The sequence below is a fragment of the Bubalus bubalis genome, chromosome 4 (genome assembly GCF_019923935.1).
Source record: "Bubalus bubalis isolate 160015118507 breed Murrah chromosome 4, NDDB_SH_1, whole genome shotgun sequence".
Lineage (NCBI taxonomy): Eukaryota > Metazoa > Chordata > Mammalia > Artiodactyla > Bovidae > Bubalus > Bubalus bubalis.
This window is the reverse complement of record NC_059160.1, coordinates 113756743-113779334: the sequence shown is the minus strand read 5'-3', so window position 1 is coordinate 113779334 and position 22592 is coordinate 113756743. Positions and strand designations below refer to the sequence as shown.

Below are 22592 nucleotides of genomic sequence, written 5' to 3'. Positions count from 1 at the left end.
AGTTTTGAATGAGATCCTTGCCTACAGTAATCAGTTGTAGATTTTTCCCTTTCAGTACTTGAAATATATCCTGCCATTCCCTTGACCTGTGGGGTTTCTGCAAAGATGAGCTGTTAATCCTATGAAAATGATTAACAGCTTTCCTTTGTGTGTTACTTTGTGTATTTCCTTTGTGTGTTACTTTTCCCTTGCTGCTTTTAGATTTCTTTCTTTGTACTTAATCTTTGTTAGATTGATTAGTATGTGTCTTGGTGTGTTTCTTTTTGGGTTTATCCTGTTTTGGGAGGACTCTGCTTCTTGGATTTGATCGGCAGTTTTCTTTTCCATGCTAGGGAGGATTTTAACTGTAATCTCTTCAGTTTTCTCAGATCCTTTCTTTTTCCCTTTTTCTTCTGGGACACCTATAATTTGAATGTTGGTGTGTTTAATATTATCACAGAGGTTTCTGAGACGATCCTCAATTCTTTTCATTCTTTTTTCTTTATTCTGCTTTTCAGTAATTATTTCCAATATTCTGCCTTCCAGCTCATTTATCTGTTCTTCTGCCTGGTACTCTGCTATTGATTCCTTTTAGAGTGTTTTTAATTGCATTAATTCTTCTGTTTCTTTCTGTTTATTCTTTATTTCCTCTAGGTCTTTGTTAAATGTGTTAATTGATTCTTGGATTTTCTCCATTCTGTTTTCGAAGTTTTGGACCATCTTGACTATCATTACTCTGAATTCTTTTTCAGGTAGTTTGCCTATTTCCTCTTCGTTGTTTGGTATTGTAAGTTTTTAACTTGTTGCTTCACTTGTGCAGTATTTCTCTGTCTTTTCATTTTTTTCTAACTTACTGTGTTTGGGGTCTCCTTTTCTCAGGCTTTAGGGTCGTATTCCTTTTTCTTTTTGGTTTCTGCCCACGGTGGGTAGGTTGGTCCAGTTGTTTGTGTGGCTGCAGGCTGGGAAGACTTTCTCTGCATTCTGGTGGGAAGAGGTGAGCTTTTTTCCCTCTGATGAGCAGGGCTTTGTGAGCTGGTGTTTTAGGGTGTCTGTGGGAAGCCTGTTTGCTGATGATTGAGTTTGTGTTTTTGTCTTGTTTCTTGTTTGGGTGAGGTGTCTTGTGCTGGGTGCTGCCAGACCTTGGATACAGGTGGAGACTTTTGTGGGAGTTCTCACAAATTAACACTCTTGGGGCTAGGAGCTCTCTGGCAGTCTAGGGTCTTGGACTCAGAGGTCCCATTCCAGAGGCTCAGGCCTGATCTCTGGTTGGGGAACCAAGATTCCACAAGTTGTTTGTTATGGCATGAAAGGGGATTAAAACAAAAGACAAAACAAGAAACAAAGGAAAACCCCCCAGACAACTGGGAAATACAAAATCAGACAAATAAAAGCGAAGACAAAGGAACATACACATACACACACATAAAATTAAAACAGCCCAAGGAAAAAGAAGTAGAAGAGAGTAACCCGGTGACAAAAGGAAATAAAAAATGGCATCGACCAGTTACAAACAAAACTAAAACACAAACCAAAAAACAAGACCAAAGCAGAGTTCCAACTGGGGAATAAAGCAGTGAAAACAAAGCAGACTAACAAACATGGTGAAATAGAGAAAGGAGGACAAGAAAAAAACCCCAGAACCAGAAAAGGCCAGTGAGTAAGTTCAGCTCAGTTCAGTTGCTCAGTCGTGTCTGACTCTTTGCGACCCCATGAACTGCAGTACACCAGGCTTCCCTGTCCATCACCAACTCCCAGAGTTTACCCAAGCTCATGTCCATCAAGTCAGTGATGCCATCCAGCCATCTCATCCTCTGTCATCCCTTTCTCCTCCTGCCCCCAATCCATCCCAGCATCAGAGTCTTTTCAGATGAGTTCATTCTTCCCATCAGGTGGGCAAAGTATTGGAATTTCAGCTTCAGCATTAGTCCTTCCAGTGAATATTCAGGACTGATTTCCTTTAGGATGGACTGGTTGGATCTCCTTGCAGTCCAAGGGACCCTCAAGAATCTTCTCCAGCATCACAGTTCAAAAGCATCAATTCTTCAGCACTCAGCCATCTTTATAGTCCAACTCTCACATCCATACATGACCACTGGAAAAACTATAGCTTTGACTAGATGGACCTTTGTTGGCAAAATAATGTCTCTGCTTTTTAATATGCTGTCTAGGTTGGTCATAACTTTTCTTCCAGGGAGCAGACGTCTTTTAATTTCATGGCTGCAATCACCATTTGCAGTGATTTTGGAGCCCAAAAAAATAAAGTCTGACACTGTTTCCACTGTTTGCCCATCTATTTCCCATGAAGTAATGGGACCAGATGCCATGATCTTAGTTTTCTGAATGTTGAGTTTTAAGCCAACTTTTTCACTCTCCTCTTTCAGTTTCATCAAGAGGCTCTTTAGTTCTTCACTTTCTGCCATAAGGGTGGTGTCATCTGCATATCTGAGGTTATTGATATTTCTCCTGGCAATCTTGATTCCAGCTTGTGCTTCATCCAGCCCAGCGTTTCTCATGAGGTACTCTTCTGCTGCTGCTGCTAAGTTGCTTCAGTCATGTCCGACTCTGTGCGACCCCATGGACTGCAGCCTACCAGGCTTCTCTGTCCATGGGATTCTCTAGGCAAGAACACTGGAGTGGGTTGCCATTTCCTTCTCCAGTGCATGAAAGTGGAAAGTGAAAGTGAAGTTGCTCAGTCGTGTCTGACTCTTAGCGACCCCATGGACTGCAGCCTACCATGCTCCTCCATCCATGGAATTTTCCAGGCAACAGTACTGGAGTGGGGTGCCATTGCCTTCTCCCGATGTACTCTGCATATAAGTTAAATAAGCAGGGTGCCTATATACAGCCTTGATGTGCTCTTTTCCCGATTTGGGACCAGTCTGTTGTTCCATGTCCATTTCTAACTGTTGCTTCCTGACCTGCATAGAGACTTCTCAGGAGGCAGGTCAATTGGTCTGGTATTCCCATCTCTTGAAGAATTTTCCACACTTTTGTGCTGATCCACATAGTCAGAGGCTTTGGCATAATGATGTTTTTCTGGAACTCTCTGTCCAGCGGATATTGGCAATTTGCTCCCTGGTTTCTCTGCCTTTTCTAAATCCAGCTTGATCTGAAAGTTCACAGTTTACATACCGTTGAAGCCTGACTTGGAGAATTTTGAGCATTATTTTGCTAGTGTGTGAGATGAGTGCAATTGTGTGGTAGTTGGAGCATTCTTTGGCATTGCCTTTCTTTGGGATTGGAATGAAAACTGACGTTTTCCAGTCCTGTGGCCACTGCTGAGTTTTCCAAATTTGCTGGTATCTTGTGTGCAGCACTTTCACAGCATCATCTTTTAGAATTTGAAATAGCTCAACTGGAATTCCATCACCTCCACTAGCTTTGTTCACAGTGATGTTTCCTAAGGCCCCCTTGACTTTGCATTCCAGGATGTCTGGCTTTAGGTGAGTGATAACACCACTGTGGTTATCTGGGTTGTGAAGGTCTTTTTTGTATAGTTCTTCAGTGTATTCTTGCCACCTCTACTTAGTATCTTCTGCTTCTGTTAGGTCCATACCATATCTGTTCTTTATTGAGCCCATCTTTGTATGAAATGTTCCCTTGGTATCTCTAATTTTCTTGAAGAGATCTCTAGTCTTTCCCATTCTGTTGTTTTCCTCTATTTCTTTGCATTGATCACTGAGGAAGGCTATCTCTCCTTGCTATTCTTTGGAACTCTGCATTCAAATGGGTATATCTTTCCTTTTCTCCTTTGCCTTTTGCTTCTCTTCTTTTCACAGCTTTTGTAAGGCCTCCTTGGGCAACCATTTTGCCTTGTTGCATTTCTTTGTCTTGGGGATGGTCTTGATCACTGCCTCCTGTATAGTGTCACAAACCTCTGTCCATAGTTCATCAGGCAGTCTGTCTATCAGATCTAATCCCTTGAATCTATTTGTTCCTTCCAGTGTATCATCGTAAGGGATTTGATTTAGGTCATACTTGAAGTCTACTTTAGGTCATACTTTAGGTCTAGTGGTTTTCCCTACTTTCTTCAATTACGTCTGAATTTGGCAATAGGTTCATGATCCGAGGCATAGTATAGGTAGAAACATATAAAGGAAATAAAAGTATGATTAAAATAAAAAAGTTCTCAAAAGCTTAAAGAGATTTAATAATAAATCAACAGTCATAGCAACAGAGAAGAAAAATCCAGAACCAACTTCAGAACGCATCAAAATATAAGAATGATAGTGTTTTCTCTCACATCTCAGCTGTCAGCGTTCTTTCCCTTGCTGTAAGTCCCACAGTCCACCTCCTCCTCCTTAGGTTGCTTTCCAAAACTAGGCTGGTCGCTGTGCCTGCTGTGGGGACAGCTCAGACTCTCATTTGGCCCTACTCCTGTGTGTTTTGCCTCCAGTGTCCACAGCTGCCAGAGCTAGGTTGTTTTCTTTTGTGGGAACTCTCATTATCCTTTTATATGTTCCATAGATGCAGAGTCTGCCTTGTTGATCGTGTGGATTTAATCTGCAGCTTGTACAGCTGGTGGAAATGTTTTTGTTACTCTTCCTTAGCTACACTGCGTCTGCAGTTCAGTTGTGCCTTTAGCTCACTTCTGCGTGTGGTCATCCACAGGCGTTTGCTCCTGAGACTGCCCTTTGGGACTTGGGTCTGCCTCAGAGAGGACTGGTGTGGAGGTGGTGCAGCTGTTTGGATTGCAGCGCCAGGCATGCAGGGGAGCTGGCGGCCATGGGCACGGGAGATACGGCACTGTTAGGGATTTTTCTAGCCTCTGGCAGCTCTGCCCCTGTGAGGATTGAGTGTGGAGCTGGTGCAGCTGCTTGGATTGTGGGAACCCTGGCAGTGCCAAGTAGGCAGGGACACTGGTGTCCTCAGGCACAGGAGCTGTGGCGCTTTCTGGTGGTGGTCGTGGTGTTAGTGACTCAGTCGTGTCTGACTCTTCGTGACCCCCGTGGACTGTAGCCCGCCACGCTCCTCTGTCCATGGAATTCTCCAGGCAAGAATACTGGAGTGGATTGCCATGCCCTTCTCTAGGGGATCATCCCAGCCCAGAGACTGAACCCAGGTCTCCTGCACTGCGGGCAGATTCTTTACCATCTGAGTCACCAGGAAGGCCCTATTAATCTTTTTTTGTAGCTTCTGGCAGCTGTTGTTCAAAGAGTTTCACTGGCTTGTCCTTCTCTGTTGCTTGACACAGCTGGCACTCAAAAGACGCCCCATGGCTGGGGTCCTTCTCTGATGCTTGGCACAGCTGGCGCTCAAAAGACCCCACCCCCTGGCTGGGATCCTTTTGTTTGCTCCGCAGATCAGGCACTCAAAGGTCCACCCTCTCTGGGGTCTTTCACACTGGTCAGCTGCCAGCACAGGCGTGTAGGAAAAGAGAGGCTACAATTTTGGCCCCACACCCTGCGCATGACTCAGCAGTATTGCCTTGCCTCCATGGCTGCCTGGCTTTCCTCCAAAGGTATTCCCCACCGTGATCTCCATTATGCCCCCTCCAGCTGTCTCAGTGCAGTCCACAGCAGACCTCACCCTAGGATTGCTCTCCAGTCCGCACACTTCAGTTTCAGCTGCCACCCATTCCAGGAGACTTGCATCCGTGTCTGGGGTATGCAGGGCTGTGGCAAGGATTGTCTGTGTGGTTCTTACTCCATTCAATGTCACAGACCAGCTGCTGCACTCTCCCATCAGCCTCAAATACCTCCCTTCTGTCTGAAACAGTTGGTCTGATGTGGGGGTCTGCCCCCTGCTTCAGTTCCCCAGCCCTTGGATGGAGGTCCAGTCCTGCTTACTCTCCTCTTTTTCTCTTCCTTCCTTCATCTTACTGAATGTGTGTGAAAGGAATCTATCTGTTCCTTTCCAGTGGGCAGGGACTCCTGTCTACTCGCAACTGGTATTCTGTGAGATCTTGTGCATCTGAAGATGTTTTCCTGGTGCACCTGTGGAAAGAGATGCACTCCCATGTCCACCTGCTCCTCCACCATCTTCTCTCTTATCCCCCCTTTTTTCCCCTAGTGTTTTTATTTTTAATTTAGAGACTAACACAGAAAGCATGGCTTTGTCAGCAACAATGTGACTACCAAGAATTTAGATGCTCCCTTTTGGAAACAATTTCAAATGCAAATATCATTGTGTTCAAATATTTGCAGCAGATAAGGGACTTGTGTCTGGAACACACACAGAATTTTCGCAACTCATGGATAAGAGACAACCCCATTTAAAAATGGGCCAATGATTTTGAAGGTATTTCTCAAAAGAAAATTTACAAAAGGTCAGTAAACTCAGGAAAAGTTACTTGGCATCATTAGTTACCAAGGAAATGTAAAACTAAAACCATGGTGGGTACCACTTCACACCCACTAGGATGAGTATAATGAAGAAGATGGACCGTCAGCCTCAGCAGGAATGTAAAAAACTGGAATCTCAAACATGGCTGATGAGAATGTAAAGGGGGCAGTCAGGAAAAAAAGAACTTTAGAGCAATTATTTTACTTTATATGTATGCAGGAAAACTGAAAAGCTATGTCCGCACAAAGTTTTTAAGCAAATGTTCATAACAGTGTTCTCCATAATAGCCAAAAAGTAGAAGCACGGTAAATGTTAATCAGTGAATGGCGGATAAACAAAATGTGTGGTCTGTCCACATGATGGAATATTATTCATCTGTGAGTAAAGCACTGGCACATGCTGCGATGTGGATAAACCTTGAGAACGTGCTCAGTGAAATAAGCCAAACACGAAAGCTCATTAGTGTACGATTCTGTTAATAAAAATCCAGAATAAGCAAATAAAAGAACTGAAAGTGGACTGGTGACTGCCAGGGGCTGGGGATGGGGAGGAGGATAGAGAGAGATGCTCACGGGTTTCTTTCAAGATGATGGGAATTTTCTGGAACTGAATAGAGCTGATGGTTAAGTACTAAACATCAGTGAACGGACTGTGGAAATAAAAGATGAACTGCTCCTCCCGTTAGTCACTGGCTTCTACATTCATCAGGATTGCAAAGAACGTCAGGATCCACACTGAGCAGGTCAGGAGTCAGTGGGCTGTGCTATGGGGTCACGTCTCAGGGCCCCTGCGGGAGCAGGTCCTAGCAGTTAGGGCAGCTGGGGACACAGCAGGTGAAGCGACTTAGGTGCCATCTCCATGTGATTCAGTGTGAGAACAATAGGTTCCTCCTCAAACTCTCAGGGCACCAAACTGGCACCAAATTGTACAATCTCTCTTATTTTAACTCTGAGAGATAGTGAAGGACAGGGAAGCCTGGTGCCCTGAAGTCTGTGGCATGGCCAAGACTCAGATACAACTTAGTGACTGAACAAAGAACAACAGTCTCTTAACTCGAGAATCAATCTAAAGCAGTGACAAAAGTGACCTTCTAGAAGTGAGCCAAATTTCCCATGAACTGGCTGAAACAAGCCAGGTGACTCTGGTTTGGATGAAAGGTGATATGCGGTAACAGATTCTGTAGAACCTTCCTCTTCTCTGTCTGTAAAGCTCACCTGAGATGGCTGTGAGAGTGATGCGGAAGAACAGGGAGAGACCGCTCCTCACCAGACTCCCGAGCATATCAGTAATCAGCCGTACGGGAAATATAAGAAATAAAAGTTGGTGTTCTTCTGAATTGTTCAAATAAGTACTTGGATATGAAGCCGTACAGTGTGTACTGGGAGAGGATCCTGTTGTTTGGGTACTTCTGCAGGATGTCGGGCTCTGCGCCTGGCGGGGGGCTCCCGGTGGCCCACGTGAACGGTCCAGCTGTCTACCCAGTCCCCCTCCCCAGTGCAGCATCTATGCATGAGTGTCCGCACCAGGCTGCAGTCCGTGGCTCCTCGGCTGCGCCCACTTGATCAGTGCCCCCAAGCCTGGCTAGGCGTGCCCCAGTGTGGCCGCAGGCCCCACCTGGTCACGGTATAGGAGCACCGGGTGGTGCCTGCGGGGGTGACCGCTCGGCAGCCAGGGCATGTGCACCAGGGTTGGGCTGCTGGCTGGTAGGTGCTGGCCCGTGGATCCTGCCGCTGCTCTGCTTGCCGCACGGTCTCGGGTCTGCTCCACTCCCTCCTCTTGTCATTGCTTTCATAGTATGGAGGAAGCAAGGTTGCTCTTTGTTCCAGAGGGAGACATTACCTCATCCTCAAGGTTGCTTGATGCGCGCACAGCTCTGAGAAGCGTCTTATGTGAAGAGTGGTTAGGACCTTGCAGTCTTCTCATATACCCAGCAAGCATAGGGGAGCACCAGAGACCTATGGAGAAGTGTCTTATGTTCCGTCAGGACGTGTTAAAGAAACACTGCAAGCAAAGTAGTTGGGTCACTTTCATGATGATAAGATTAAAGTAAGTATAATTTGGAATGGAGGAGACCTTCACCTAACCTGGATTTCTCATATTTCTAATGTTTTCAAGTGGAAGTCGTTGAACTGTTCCTTAAACTTTATCCTGATAGAATAAACTAGAAAGGTTTAATGCAGGTTTTTGGCTTTAGCAGTCTCCTGTTACCTCAAGATTCTTCATTAACAAGAGATGGTAATGCTTGCAGTCTCTGATTTCAGTTTGATTTCAAGTCAAGGTGTTACTAGTGAGCATGGGGCTTTGTTAAAAAGCATGCAGTTTACATTATAAATACTGAGAACACACTGTGTGTGTGGCTTACTCTTCTCTGGCAACATGTATGTTGTTATTCTTTATCCTCCACTTTGTGAAAGTTTACATCGTTGTACATTGATATGGTCCTTTTATAGCTGTTGTACTTTGGGGAGATTTTTTAGTTTATCTTCTCATCCTTCTTTTGAATTTCTAATTTTATCTATTGTGTTTTCAATTTGGAGCATTCTTTGTTGATCTCTACCTCTCACCCCACTTTAAAAAAATGTTTTGTTCTTACGTCATGAGTATTATATTTTATTTTTTGGAGGATATTAATTATTTGTTGCTCGGTCGCTCAGTCATGTCCAGCTCTTTGCAACCCCATGGACTGCAGCACAGCACGCTTCCCTATTCTTCACCATCTCCTGGAGCTTGCACAGATTCATGTCCGTCCAGTCAGTGATGCCATCCAATCATTTTGTCCTCTGTCATCCCCTTCTCTTCCTGCCTTCAGTCTTTCCCAGCCTCAGTCTCTTTTTTAAGGTTTTCTTCTCTGTATATTATTTATTTGGAGCTTCTGTTATTTTGGTCTCCTTCCATATTTGAAGTTTTCTTCAGTTACCTGATCATATTTTACCATTCATACTTAGGAGAGACATAACAAAAGTGATTAGAAGTTGTGGAACTTATAGAGTTCACAACAGGAACCTCCCAAATGTCCCTTCAGCACGTAAACTTTCATTGCTACATTTTCAGTGTCTCCTGTGTTTCTGTGATGTAATTCCTTGAGTCCCTAAACTTCTCTGGTAAAGATGCACTGAATACACCTTTTGGCAAATACTGAATGGTTGAATGTTAAAATCAGCAGGAGCATGAGAAGTTTAAGGACACTAGAATCAGTCTAATTTTAATAAGAGTTTCAGTTATCACTGTAATATTATTGAAAATTTAAGTAGTCACATTTTAAGAATACATCGCACGAAGAAAACTAGTACGGTCTTGTTGGCTGCTTGATTGCTTCCATGTCACTAAAATGCCTGTGTGTGTCTATGTTAGTTGCTCAGTCGTGTCCCACTCTTTGCAGCTCTGTGGACTGTATCCTGCCAGGCTCCTCTGTCCATGGAATTCTCTAGACAAGAATACTGGAGTGGGTTGCCATTTCCTCCTCCAGGGGATTTTCCTGACCTAGGGGTCAGATCTGGGTCTTTTGCATTGCAGACAGATTCTTTACTGTCTGAGCCACCAGGAAAGCCCAAAATGCCTGCTGCTGCTGCTAAGTCGCTTCAGTCGTGTCTGACTCTGTGCGACCCCATGGACTGCAGCCCACCAGGCTCCTCTGTCCAGTGGATTCTCCAGGCTAGAGCACTGAAGTGAAGTGCCATTGCCTTCTCTGCAAAATGCCTGTGGTGATGCTAAATAAATAATTACTTTCAGTGAGAATATAAGTTGGAAAACAATAATTTTTCAGCAACTTATATTGACTTTGAACCACTGTTTCTGTTTACAGTCCAGCTTCTTACCTCTTCCTTTTGTTGTAACTCTTACCTTTAATCCATTAACCTTTCTAGGGTTTAAAACATTCTGGCTTGCTTCTCATTGGTGTTTCTGAAGACATTTGGGTTTTAGCTCTTTGATTTGCCTCTTTCAGATATCTGTTGCTGTCTCTTATTCACTGATACTCTCTTCTCGTACCTAGGGATCATTAGTACCTGCAGGTACATAATAAGCTTCTTATAGTATTGCAAGGAGGCTTAGGTTTAACAGTAAGAATTATAAGATTTCAGAATTTTGGAGCTTTGAACAAAGATCTTCAAGCTACAAAGAATAACATATTATAAAAATATGGTGTTTTTCTTCCCGAAGTTTACACAGTGAAAAAGATGATAGAAGTTATTAGCATGCAGAAAAAAAGTTCCCCTATCCTTGTGAAAAAAGTTGTACTCTAGAACTTTGGAAATGACTCTTTGCCATAGTCCTAGCATGAATTTGAAATGTGAGTAAAAATACCTGTCAGGGATACAGCTATATTAACTATGGAGAAGGCAATAAAATTACTTTTAAAAACCTCTCTAGTTGGAATTTTTAAGAAAGTATTTCCTGTAAAGCAGCTCTTTGACAGTGCTGCACTTCTTTTTGGGCACAAAAAACCGTTTTAATTATTGCATTACAGTCTGCTGAATATCTCCAGAAAGTTTAGGAGTATTCGAATATTTGTGTTCAGACTGTCTGATATTTTGGACTGAAAATATGTTAGTCTGGAAATACTTTTAAGTTACTTCAAGTTATTCTATATGATAGAGTGGAATTGGGCACATCATTGCATAATGCCTTAAAAGCATCAACTTAAGTATACAAAGAAGAATATTTCTGAACCAAGCTCATAAGTATGAATGTATTAAATGTGTAGAACTATGAGCATTAAGAGTGAATGCATTAGTGGCCTAGAGCAGTAATTGCTCAGAACAGCTTAAAGAACTTCAGTAATATACATATGTCAAATACTTGCCATCAAATGCCTTGAAATCATTTGTATTCAAGATTCATTGCATTAATCAGTTTGAAAGCAAGCGTTATATAAACAGCTAGGTCCTGTTCTTTTCAGAGAATATCAAGATGTTATGACATTTAATTTAGTAAGCAATGAGGTTGCTCTTTCTTTTTAAAGCAACATAACTTTAAAAGCATCACAAATAAGGCATCATGAAAAACCTCTGTGTTACACTTCACAGTTTAGAAAGCTCCTTCACGTACACTGTTTGATTTAACCCACAGCAGTCTTGTGAGGAAGGTAAAACGGAGCTTTTGCTCGTGGTAGGTTAAGTGTCCGGCCTGCTCTACAGCTGTTCTGCTTCCCAGAATTCTGCCTGATCCTACCAGGATCCAAATCTTGTGGCTCTCAGACTGCTTTCTTTTTTATATGATGGTAGTTTGGCTTTGCTCTTCTTTTTTATAATTAAAAATCACTGTTTTCCTTTTACTTCTGGAACAAACAAGACAGATATGTTGCATATAAAATTCTCCTAATATATTTTAAAAACTCACAGAAGACTGTTTATTGTCAGAGGCATAAACTAGCATGAGATCTAAAATAAAGAATTATTTCTTTATTTTTTGCATAATTTCTTAAAATTAAACATGGAAATTGTCTTAATTATTTAAAATTTTGTCTTATAGATACTATATTTCGAAAGGTGCTATTGTGGATCAACTTGGAGGAGACCTAAATTCAACTCCATTGCACTGGGCCACAAGGTTTAAATTTACTTCTGGATTTTTTTTCCCTCTTTTAGCAGTCTATAACTAAGCAAGTTTTTAAAAGAATGATATGCTGAAATGAATGGGAGAACTTGTTATGCTGATAGTTAGTATCAATGATGTACTCATTTATTGCTGTCCAGGGCTACTTATATTGAAAGTGGTTTATTGTCCAAAGTGTCCTTTAGGAATTAACCATGCTGATATTAATCCAGTTAATTTTAAGATGGGGTTAAACTTTGGCATACTTTTGCAGTTTATATATGTTTACAGTCAAAGAAGTGTCTAGTTCATGGGACAATTAGGGTCATATTGGAATAGGATTAATAGAATATAGTAACTATTTAAAGAAGTTGAAGTAGTTTTAAACTAAAAAATAAACTAAAAAACTTTAAATATTTAAAGAAGTTATCAGTATAAATTTTCAGAGACTTTTACACCAGTTAAGACTTAAGAACATAAAATCCTAAATGTGTCTTGACATATTTGTTTTAAAATAACATAAAATAAGGTTTTTCTAATCTTTTCTACCATTACCCTATTTTTTTTTAAGATCTTTCCAGAGTTTTCTTGTTTGAAATAGCTTTATATATTTAAGTGTTTATTCTTTTATGTTTTAGACAAGGCCATCTATCTATGGTTGTGCAACTGATGAAATATGGTGCAGACCCTTCGTTAATTGACGGAGAAGGATGTAGCTGTATTCATTTGGCTGCTCAGTTTGGACATACCTCAATTGTTGCTTATCTCATAGCAAAAGGACAGGTAAAAAAAGTCACAGTGGGGTAGATTTTAATCAAACTTTCTTCATGGTTTGAATACCTAAGATCATTGGTGTTAAGAAGTGTAACAGTCTAGTGATGTTAAAATAGTACTTTCTGATGAATGAAGAGAGTAAATAAATGAGCTGTTTATTGTAGTTAACATAAAAATACAAAAAACAGTTATGATCCAGGTAATGATTTGTTAAGTTGGGTTTTTTATTTCCAGTAGTGATAGACATGAATTCCAGAAAGTAAGGGAGACAATTTAGGTTGTCTATTTTTCCCCCTTAATTACACCCTTTGAATATATTATCTGAATTCATTTAAACTGTTCTGAACATATTACTGGTTGTTTTCTATATTAAGTCTCTCTCAAGGGGGATACGTTCCTCACTCATTTTCTGTTTCTGATGTATAAAATACTGCTGCTTACACGTCCGAAGAATTCTCTTGATTTAAGTGGTTCTTTCTAGTTACTCCTGAATATGTAGTGACTGTAATCATTTTAAATATTATCAGTTTATGTGTACCATGATTTTCTAATAGCAAATGTATTTTGTTAAAAGTTATATCACTTAATTTTTCTTTCATGAGATTTTTTTTTTTAGTTGTACTTAAACATTAGTTTTATAGCTAAGGATCTTATCATAAGAGTAAGATAAATGATTTTAATTCAGTGTTGTTAAAATATATTTGTTATTTTAATGCAAAACATTAGATTCAGGATTTGAATAGTATTTATTTTATGACTCCTCTGAGGTATTTGCTGTTGACAGTGCCAGTCAGTAATGATTGTGTGTTGTACACTGTTGTTAAGAAAAGGAGGCTGAGGCTGGTTAATTGTTGAAAGGAGGAGTTTTATCATCTGTTGCTGTGTTAAAGACTACCCCCTAAATCTGATGGTTTTAGAACAGCACCCACCATTGTATTTCACAGTTCTCTGGGTTAACTGGGCTTGGCTGGGTGGTTCTTCTTGTGATGATGGCGGGGGGACATATATAGGGGCTCCGCTGAGCTGGAGAATGGCTCACTTGCATACCTTGTATCTTGATAGGAATGGCCAGAAGGCTGGGCTCACTTGGGATTCCAGACAGCTAGGCCTCTCTCTTTCTCTCCCTGCAGTCCCAGAATTTCTCCTTCTGCACAATACCCCTCCATGCACTCTCTCTAACAGGGAAACTTGGTGGTGCAGAGTTCCCCAGAGAGCAAAAGCAGAAGCTGTCTGACTTTTTAAAGGTTTTGAACCAGCATGACAACATTTCTGCTCCATTCTGTCAATTAAACCAAGTAACAGGGCCAACCTATGTTCATTGTGGGAACACAGAGGTTTGCACACCTGAAGAGGAGGTTTATTGGAAGCTGCCTTTGGAGACCAGCTACCAGGAGGGATCACCTTTGTCCTTACAGTTCCTTCTAGACTGGGGATAAAAGCAGTAGATGGCGCTGTTGCACATGCCATTGTGCACATGCCATTTCTCTATTACAGACATAAGTTTACAATACATGTTCACCTTTTTCCTTCCAATTTTTAAGTGGGTAGGAATAGTGGAGTAAAGTTTTGACTCTTTTTGTTAATCTGTTGATTTTTGAGTTGTAATCATTTTAACTCTGGCATAGTATGAAGGCTATAAAATTCTTAAAGGGTAGAGTTTTTTGTCACAGTGCCTTTTGTGCAGTAAATACATGATGATGTTAATGAATGTCTGACAGATAATTCGTTTTCTTTTTCATGAGTAATTTTTTTTTCCTGCTTACAAGAGTAACATACTTACTGTAAAGTATTCAAACATAATAGAAAAGTATGGCTTAGAGAATGAAATCTCACCTTCCTTTGCTTCGTCACCCCCATCGAGATCTCTTCCTCTAATGGTTTACTATATATTTTTCCAGAATTTGTCAATGTATATGCTAAAATATTAGAGAAAGAACACCGCTCTAATGCGCATTCCATTATACTTTAAATGGGTTTCAAAGTCCTTCTCTGGCCTGTTGAAGTACGCGTGGTCAGCCCTGGAAGCCTGTGATCCCATCTTTTGTCGTCTCTCCTCATGCACTGCTTTTACCACACCTGTCTTGCAGTTCCTGAACAGCTTTGATGAGTTTTGTTATAAGGCCTTTGTGCCTTGTATTTCTTTTCTCAGTCACACAGTTCGCTCTCCTTTTCCCTCTCACTTTAATCAGATGTTTGCCCAATTTTGATTAGTTCTGATTAGTTCCCAATTATAAGCAGTAATAAAATTATTGTATTTCTAATTCCTTCTTATTCTTCTCCATCTTATTTTGTCATTAGTCAGCGATACTGTTTTTCTTAATGTTAACTTTGTTCTGATAAATATAACTTTCATTTCTGTTACTTGACTTTTCAGCTCTAAATAATATTCTTTGACTCATAGCTATTGCAGGGTAGACACTCATTATACTTTCTTTTCAGCCTTTTCCCACCCCCACCCCCCATCTTTTATTAATTGTGCCAAATTTACATTCTTAGAACATATAACATTTCCATTCAGTTTGTCATTCTATTCATCACAATTGTTTCATGTTAGTTATACTGTTAAATATATTCAGTGCTCACTACCAATTCTTTTGAATGATTTTCAGGGGAAAATGCTAAGTAATGGAGCCCTGTTGATCATGGAATTCCCATAACCTTTTGATCTGGGCTTGTTAATTCTTCCTAATAGAGAATACTCATACGTCCAGGCTGAACTTGGAAAAGAAGTACCAAGTTTTAAATCCTGACCCAAAGAGAGAAAAGGTTGATTTTCATTTTTCTTTTAGTACTCTAGAGCTGTGGCATAGTTTTACATTTTTTATTTATTAACATTTTTAATACTATCACTTTTTAAAAACGATAATGCAGAGACTTACGACTAAGATGATACTTAAACATAAGAATTTACATGTTTGTTTTAATTGGACATCAAATTTAGCTGAGCTTTCTTGAACCCAGGGCAGTGAAGGAAGTAAAGTAAGTGACAGTACTAGACTCTCACGTAAGAAACAAGGGAGTTTGTCATTTCTTCAGAGAAGTTTTTTTTTTAAGATTTTTATTGGAAAAAAAAAAACCCATGTATAATGTAAATATTGAGTGAGGTTACATGAGATATTCCCAAAAACACCTAGAATAAATTTAGAAATGGATTTGTAGTGATAAGGCACAACATTTAACTATAGTTTTCATGAGACAGACTAAAACTAGTGATGTCCAAGGAGGATACGTTATCACTTGTCAAGATAGTGGTTCTCAGCTTTTTTTCTCTTTACCTCAATATATTTGGACATTTGAGACATACTCCCATCAGTAAGAGTGGCTTACAGAGAATGGTACATAGAGTTGTGAAGGGTTTCATGGTGCACTTACTGTAACTGTGCTCTCTCCGCTGGGTGGTAGATTAGATAACATATGTTGGATAACAGCTGCGGGTTTGATGAAGTCCAGGAATGGGAGATGGGGATGGGACGAAGAGGAAACAATTTTTATTGAATGTCTGTTATGTTCCAGGCTATAGAATTAAGTTGCCTTACACGCATCATTCCATTAAATCATCACAGGGATTTTATGAAGCCATTATTTGTATTCACATTTGGGGATGGGGAAGCTGAGGTTCAGAGAATTAAAGTAATTTTGCCAATTTTACAGTTATTAAGTGGTGGAGCTAGGAATTCAAAATCATGTCTGTCTTGTTCTAACGCCCATGCCTTTCCCAAGCTTAGAAGAGTAGATAGGTAAACTTGTCTTTCCTTTAACAGATGGTTTTTGATTAATCTCCATGCCCAGAAAAGTAGATGCAAAGATGACTTTAAAACAATTTTGATCTTTAAAGAAGTCCTGTTCTAGTTAATGAGACAGATGCCTCAGGTACATAGCAAAATCAAGCCAAATTGATTGCTGGAGTGGGTCAATAGAAAGAATTTTAGGGAAGTGAAATGAATAGAATCCCTGATACATTAGCATGTCTTGAAAGAAGATTTAGATAACTTGAGAAGAGTTTGGGTTGAGTAGGTTGTAGTTTTAATTCTAATTTGCTAAAAAGAAAAAAAAAAAGAACGAAGCAAAAGGGAGAAAAAGAGTACCAAGGAAAGCAAAAAGCTGGGTAGGAGAGGAAAAGTAATCATGGTTTCTACATAACTTTGTTGGGAATAGTATTCATATATATTTATAATAATATAAGTATCAAATATTTATAGAACCTGAATTATTATCTCTTCAGAGGAAGGAATAGGAAAGGTGCATGTCTGTGATGGGGCAGTGAGAAGAAAGAGAGAATATGCCATTTTACATATTGAGGTTATGTAAAACATGGATATTAAGGATAATGCCTAAGCCTGAAAAATCAAAAAGTACCAATTCAGTTTTTTTATTTTAAGTATGTGGGAGTAAAAAGCACAATAAATAATGAGTTTTTAAAAAATGAAAATAGTAGGCAGTAAGACAGAGGATTGCTTTATTACCTTGCTTTTTCACCACAGACTTTGTAGAGTTAGTTAATTCTAAAAATATTTATGCATATTGACATAGTGATAAAAAGCATTTTAAAACAGAACAAATTCAATAAATTTTAGTAGATTCAGAACATTTGACTCTTTTAAAATTTATTGAATTTATTCTTTGTTTTAAAATGGCTAGAAATAAACAGGGTTTTATTATTCCCTCGTATCATGAATTAATATAAATAAGTTTTTCAGAGACATAAGTCATTTATTTAATCTATCCATTGTGGGTGAAAGACCAAGAATAGGTCAAGATCTGTAAAAGGCTGAGTGAAGCATCTTAAAAGAGAAAACTATAAATAGAAGTTAATTAAGTATATGTTTATATTTATAAATAAGTAACATATAGATATTTATATCCATATTAATTTGAATATTTAATAATAATAAATATTGAATAGTTTTATTTTAAAGTTAAGAAAGAAAAAGTTTCATAAATCAACCTTGATTGGCTGGTGTTATCATGTTGGCTTCTTTTGTGATGTGTAAATTATGTTTTTCTAAGTACATTTGGTAGGGACTTAGAAATTTTTACTGTCTGACTTTTTACTCTATCAGGATGTAGATATGATGGATCAGAATGGGATGACACCTTTAATGTGGGCAGCTTATAGAACACATAGGTATGTAACCATTATAAAATACTTATTCAGATCATTTTCAGCATGATAAAATGTAAAACAAGTGATGAGAAAAAGCAATTAATGTTATACTTAATAATATTTAAAATTCTTACAATTCTTATAATGAATACATAGTATATAACACAGATTGTCTTTTTGGATATTCTGAGTCTTTTTGTTTACCTTTATGTTGGTAATTGTAGTATCCTTAAGGTAGTCTTAAGCAGTTTCCAAGAATGGAAGATGCTTCCTTCTTATTAAAAGTATAACATTTTTTATATGACTTGCATATTGGCAAGTTTAACATTAATAAGTTGCCTTAAATCATTTTTGGAACAATCTAGATTTAAATTTAAAATTTTAATTGTTCAAGTATTTAAATATTAATGACATTAACTCCAGGATGTAGACTATAAACATCAGGACCAAGTGTGCTGTCTCTTGGGACTAGTTTACGTTCTGTGATGTAGAACATACTTAATTCTTCATGTTAAAAATGTTTCATTACTCATTATAAAGTTGTCAAAATAGGTTAGAATAGAAGTGTTTTAAGATGGAATATAACCACAGTCAGTTTAGTGTCTGTAATGATTTCTATAATTGAAATTAGGGTTGTTGTTGTTGTTGTGTTTTTTTTTCCTTTTCAGTGTGGATCCAACTAGATTGCTTTTAACATTCAATGTTTCAGTTAACCTTGGTGACAAGTATCACAAAAACACTGCTCTGCACTGGGCAGTACTAGCAGGGAACACCACAGTCATTAGTCTTCTTCTGGAAGCTGGAGCTAATGTTGATGCCCAGAATATCAAGGTAAAAATAGCCTTTATTGACTGTGTTTTGTGAAACGTGATTACCAACATTGGAATTCTTCAGTAGAACTTAGGTTTTTTAATAGACTGTCAGAGGTGGAAGAAACTTACTTACCCTCAACCCTTTGCTTCCATACAAGAATTTGTTTTGAAAAACTAATTTATTTATTTTCATCTTTTAGTATTGAAGTATTTTTCATATTTTGGTGACCTTTTCATTAGTGAATTCTTACTGACTTTTATCTCTTTATACCTGAATAGATAGTTTTCTGGTTTCTTTAAGAAGATTATTGCACTAAGATCCCACATGTGGCACCACACAACCTAAATAAATAATATCATGCAGAGAATCACAGGTTTTTATCCCAAGTATGCATAATAACTTTCAGTAATTTCTTGACTTGGTCATTAATTGTCTTATTTTTATAAAGGTCAAGAGCTTTAAATTTGATAATCACCTTTATGATATTTATAGGAGAATTTCTCTCCCCTAAATGCTGGAGTAATCCATGAAAAATGAACCCAAAAAGTATACAAAATGTTAACATTTACACTCTGAGCATTTTAGAAATTTATAGACATTTTTATGAATACCTACAAGACAATCTATTGATAATCTTAAATTTTGGTTAACCATTCTCAGTGTTAAAGCTTGTCTTTTAGCAACAGACTTTTTATGTGAAATGACTTTAAAATTTTAAACATCTTTTAATAATGTGCCTTAAATAACTTTGTACTCATTAACAAATGTTGTTTAATTTTGACTATAAGCCATAGTATTTTCTTAGCCATGCCTCTTAAATTTCTGAGGAATATATGCTATTTAAATATGAAAGGAATTTGAATTGCATAATAATCTAAAATGGCAATCAAAAAGTTGGTTATCTCCTGCTGGATCAGGGCATCTTTTTATGTAGCAGTGAACAGTTCTTTCTCTGTTTGATTACTCTGAGAAGATTAAACTACTAAAATAAAATAGCTTAGACTAATTTATTTATGATTACAACCAATTTTTAGAAATGAGTCTCTAACTGAAAGTACTTATTTAAAAGTTAATATCAAATATCTTATTGGAAACGCTAAGAAATTGAGAAAAGCATGTATTTTCTTTTACCTTTTTTCAATTTCAAGTCTTTTTGTCTCTACCCAAAGTGATCAGAATGGTCTACTTACCTGCTGGTAAATTTATGGAAAGAGGACAGTCAACTTATCCTCATGTCTGACGTGTGATGAGCACTCTTCTAAGTTTTGTTGACCGAATGAAGATTCTTGTCTTGAGCTTCACCCCAGGCTGGTTTTCACGACTGTGCTGGCATCCCTGTCTGCCACTTCTGAAATCAGAGAGAGAAATTTTTGCTTTTCCAAACATTTTAAAGTAGGAAGTTCTGAAAAGTTCGTAACATCATAATCAGTAAATTAGGCTGATCCCAAGGCCTGAAGAAAAAGAAAGGAGGAGTTTGACTAAACCTAACCAGTATCCCTATGAGAAAAAATTAACGAGATGACCTTATATTTTATGATCTGAATTGCTTTAGAGTGTTATTTTTCTTCTCTTAGCTATTCCTCAAGATTTCCAGTATTTAGTGTTATATTTTAACCAGTTTCACTAGGGCAAATAGTGTATGTCCAAGACTTTGCCAAGAATGATACAGACATGTTGGAATTACAGTAGTACCAAAGAATTATGACAAAGTGGCGGCCCAGTTTTGTGATTTGAAACTAGTAGTATTTTCATAGCATTTAAAATGATCTTTTCTTAGTGTATAAAAGTTTAGATAACTTCTCTTCGGTCATGAAATTTTAGTATTTGAGATGTGGTTTGTAAGTTCAATGTCTTTTCATCTTGTACTCAAAATTAACCATTGTATAAACTTCTGCTAAGCTTTTGGCTTCCCAGGCAGCTCAGTGATTAAGAATCTGACCGCCAGTGCAGGAGACTGGTGGGCTACCATCCATGGGGTCACAAAGAGTCAGACATGACTGAGTGACTAACGCTTTCACTTTCATACAACTCCCAGGTGTAGAACATAATGATTTGACATTTGTACACCCTTGCAAAATGACTAACATGTCCAGTAAACATCTATCACCATCACAGCTACAAATTTCTTTTTTCCTGTGATGTAAACCCCTCAAGATTTGGGCTTCCCAGATGGGCATAGTGGTAAAGAACCTGCCTGTCAGTGCAGTGTACCTAGAGACACAGGCTTGATCCCTGGGTCAAGAAGAGCCCTTGGCGGTGAGGGAGGGCTTGGCAACCCACTCCAATATTCTTGCCTAGAGAATCCCATGGACAGAGGAGCCTGGTTTGCTACAGTCCAAAGGGTTGCAAAGAGTCGGACACAACTAAAGTGACTTAGCACGCAGATGATGCAAACCCTCAAGATATTTACTCTTAGCGATTTCTGAATATGCACTAGAGCATTGTTAACTGTGGGCTTCGCTAGTGGCTCAGTTGTAAACAACCTGCCTGCCAATGCAGGAGATGTGACTTCCCATCCCTGGGTTGGGAAGATCCCTCTGGAGGAGGAAATGGCAACCCCCTCCAGAATTCTTGCCTGGAAAATCCCACGGACAGAGACGCCTGGCAAGCTGCATTCCATGCAGCTTCAAAAGAGTTAGACCTGAATTAGCAGCTAAATAACAACAACAATTATTAACTATAGTGTCATGCATTATATCCTCGTGACTTTTTTTTTTAGAACTGGCAGTTTATACCTTTGACTCCCTTCGCTAATCTCCCCAACTTCCCACACTGTCTACCTCTGGCACTCAGCAGTCTGTTCTCTGTATCTATGAGCTTGCGTTTTGTTGATGTTTTGTTTTTAGATTCCACATGTAAGTGGTATCATAAGGTATTTGTATTCTTCTGACTTATTTGAAGTGACACTGTTTTTAAAGGAAATAAAATCTAAGGAGTTGCTTCAGTTGCTCAGGGAGCATTTATACTTTCAGAGTAAAAGCAATCTTTTTAACCACACTGGTGAAAAAGTAGATTTTTGTTTAAAACTGTAATTTTAATGTGATTAAAAGGGTGAAATAAGTATCAAATACCTTTTCTACTGGAATCTGGCATTCCTAATATGCTGAAGTCTAGTCACCTTCTAGTGGAGAGCATTCATTCATCCAACAAATGTTTGTTCAATGCTGGGCAGTCAGTGCTTAAGATAGACAAAGTCCCTATTCTCTCAGAAAATTACACTGTATTAAGGAAATAGACGATAAGTAAATTAACAACCACACGCACAGAGGCAAACGTGGTCATGATGAGGGCTAAGGAGGCTGTATCAGGTGAGAGTGATTTGTGAATGCCTCTGAGACAGGGATCAGCTAGATATATGAGAAAGTACGTTTCATGTAGAGGAACCTATAAGTGTGAGGCCCAAGGCCAGGAATAAGCTGGTCATGTTAGAGGTATAGAAATGCCAGCTTTGACCAAGCAAGAGTGGCTGAGAGAGATAGGTACCAGGCCATGATAAAGTACTTTAACTGTATTCGCAGTCATGAGAAGTAGTTGGAAAGATTTTTGTAGAATTGTTATGTAATCTTTGTGTTTAAAATATTTCTTAAAGATTACTTTGTTATTTAGAGAATATATTGAAGAACTAAGAAAATGAAAGGGGATGTATTAATATCAGTTTGGTTCTTGTAATAAATCAGGCAAGTGATAATGTTACTTTTGCCTGAGATTGAAGTGATGGAGAAAAATGAATGGTTTTGGAAATGATAATTTAGAGCAGAAAAGAAAATGTAGATTAAAAGTGAAGGTGAAAGAAAAAACATCAATGATTCAGTTTTGGTTTGAATAACTGAGTGTCCTGTGATACATGTTGAAATTGTGAAAATGGAAGGAAATAAGCTTTTTTGGGGCAATAGGACTTGGTTCTGCTTTAGTCATATATAATTTGACATGGTACCTTTTAGCTATGTGGAATGTCACATAGCTATGTGAAAAATTCGTTAAATAAAAAAAAACCAACCTAGATTGTTTGTCCTGGAATTTGACAGATTAAGTTGATTTATAGCTGTTTATTTTTCCTTTTTTCATTTTAAGCCTTGAGAAAGTCTGGTTGATAAACATGAATTGT

General features: G+C 38.6%; 1 protein-coding gene across 1 annotated transcript in view; it reads left to right on the top strand.

The window, feature by feature from the left end:
* Positions 1-22592, top strand: part of ZDHHC17 (zinc finger DHHC-type palmitoyltransferase 17) — a 99464-nt gene that overhangs the window by 39464 nt on the left and 37408 nt on the right. Inside the window, exons 4-7 of the mRNA XM_006073216.4 lie at positions 11734-11811; positions 12435-12579; positions 17631-17695; positions 18343-18505. Coding sequence (XP_006073278.2) covers positions 11734-11811; positions 12435-12579; positions 17631-17695; positions 18343-18505 — 451 coding nt within the window. The remainder of the gene's footprint in view (positions 1-11733; positions 11812-12434; positions 12580-17630; positions 17696-18342; positions 18506-22592) is intronic.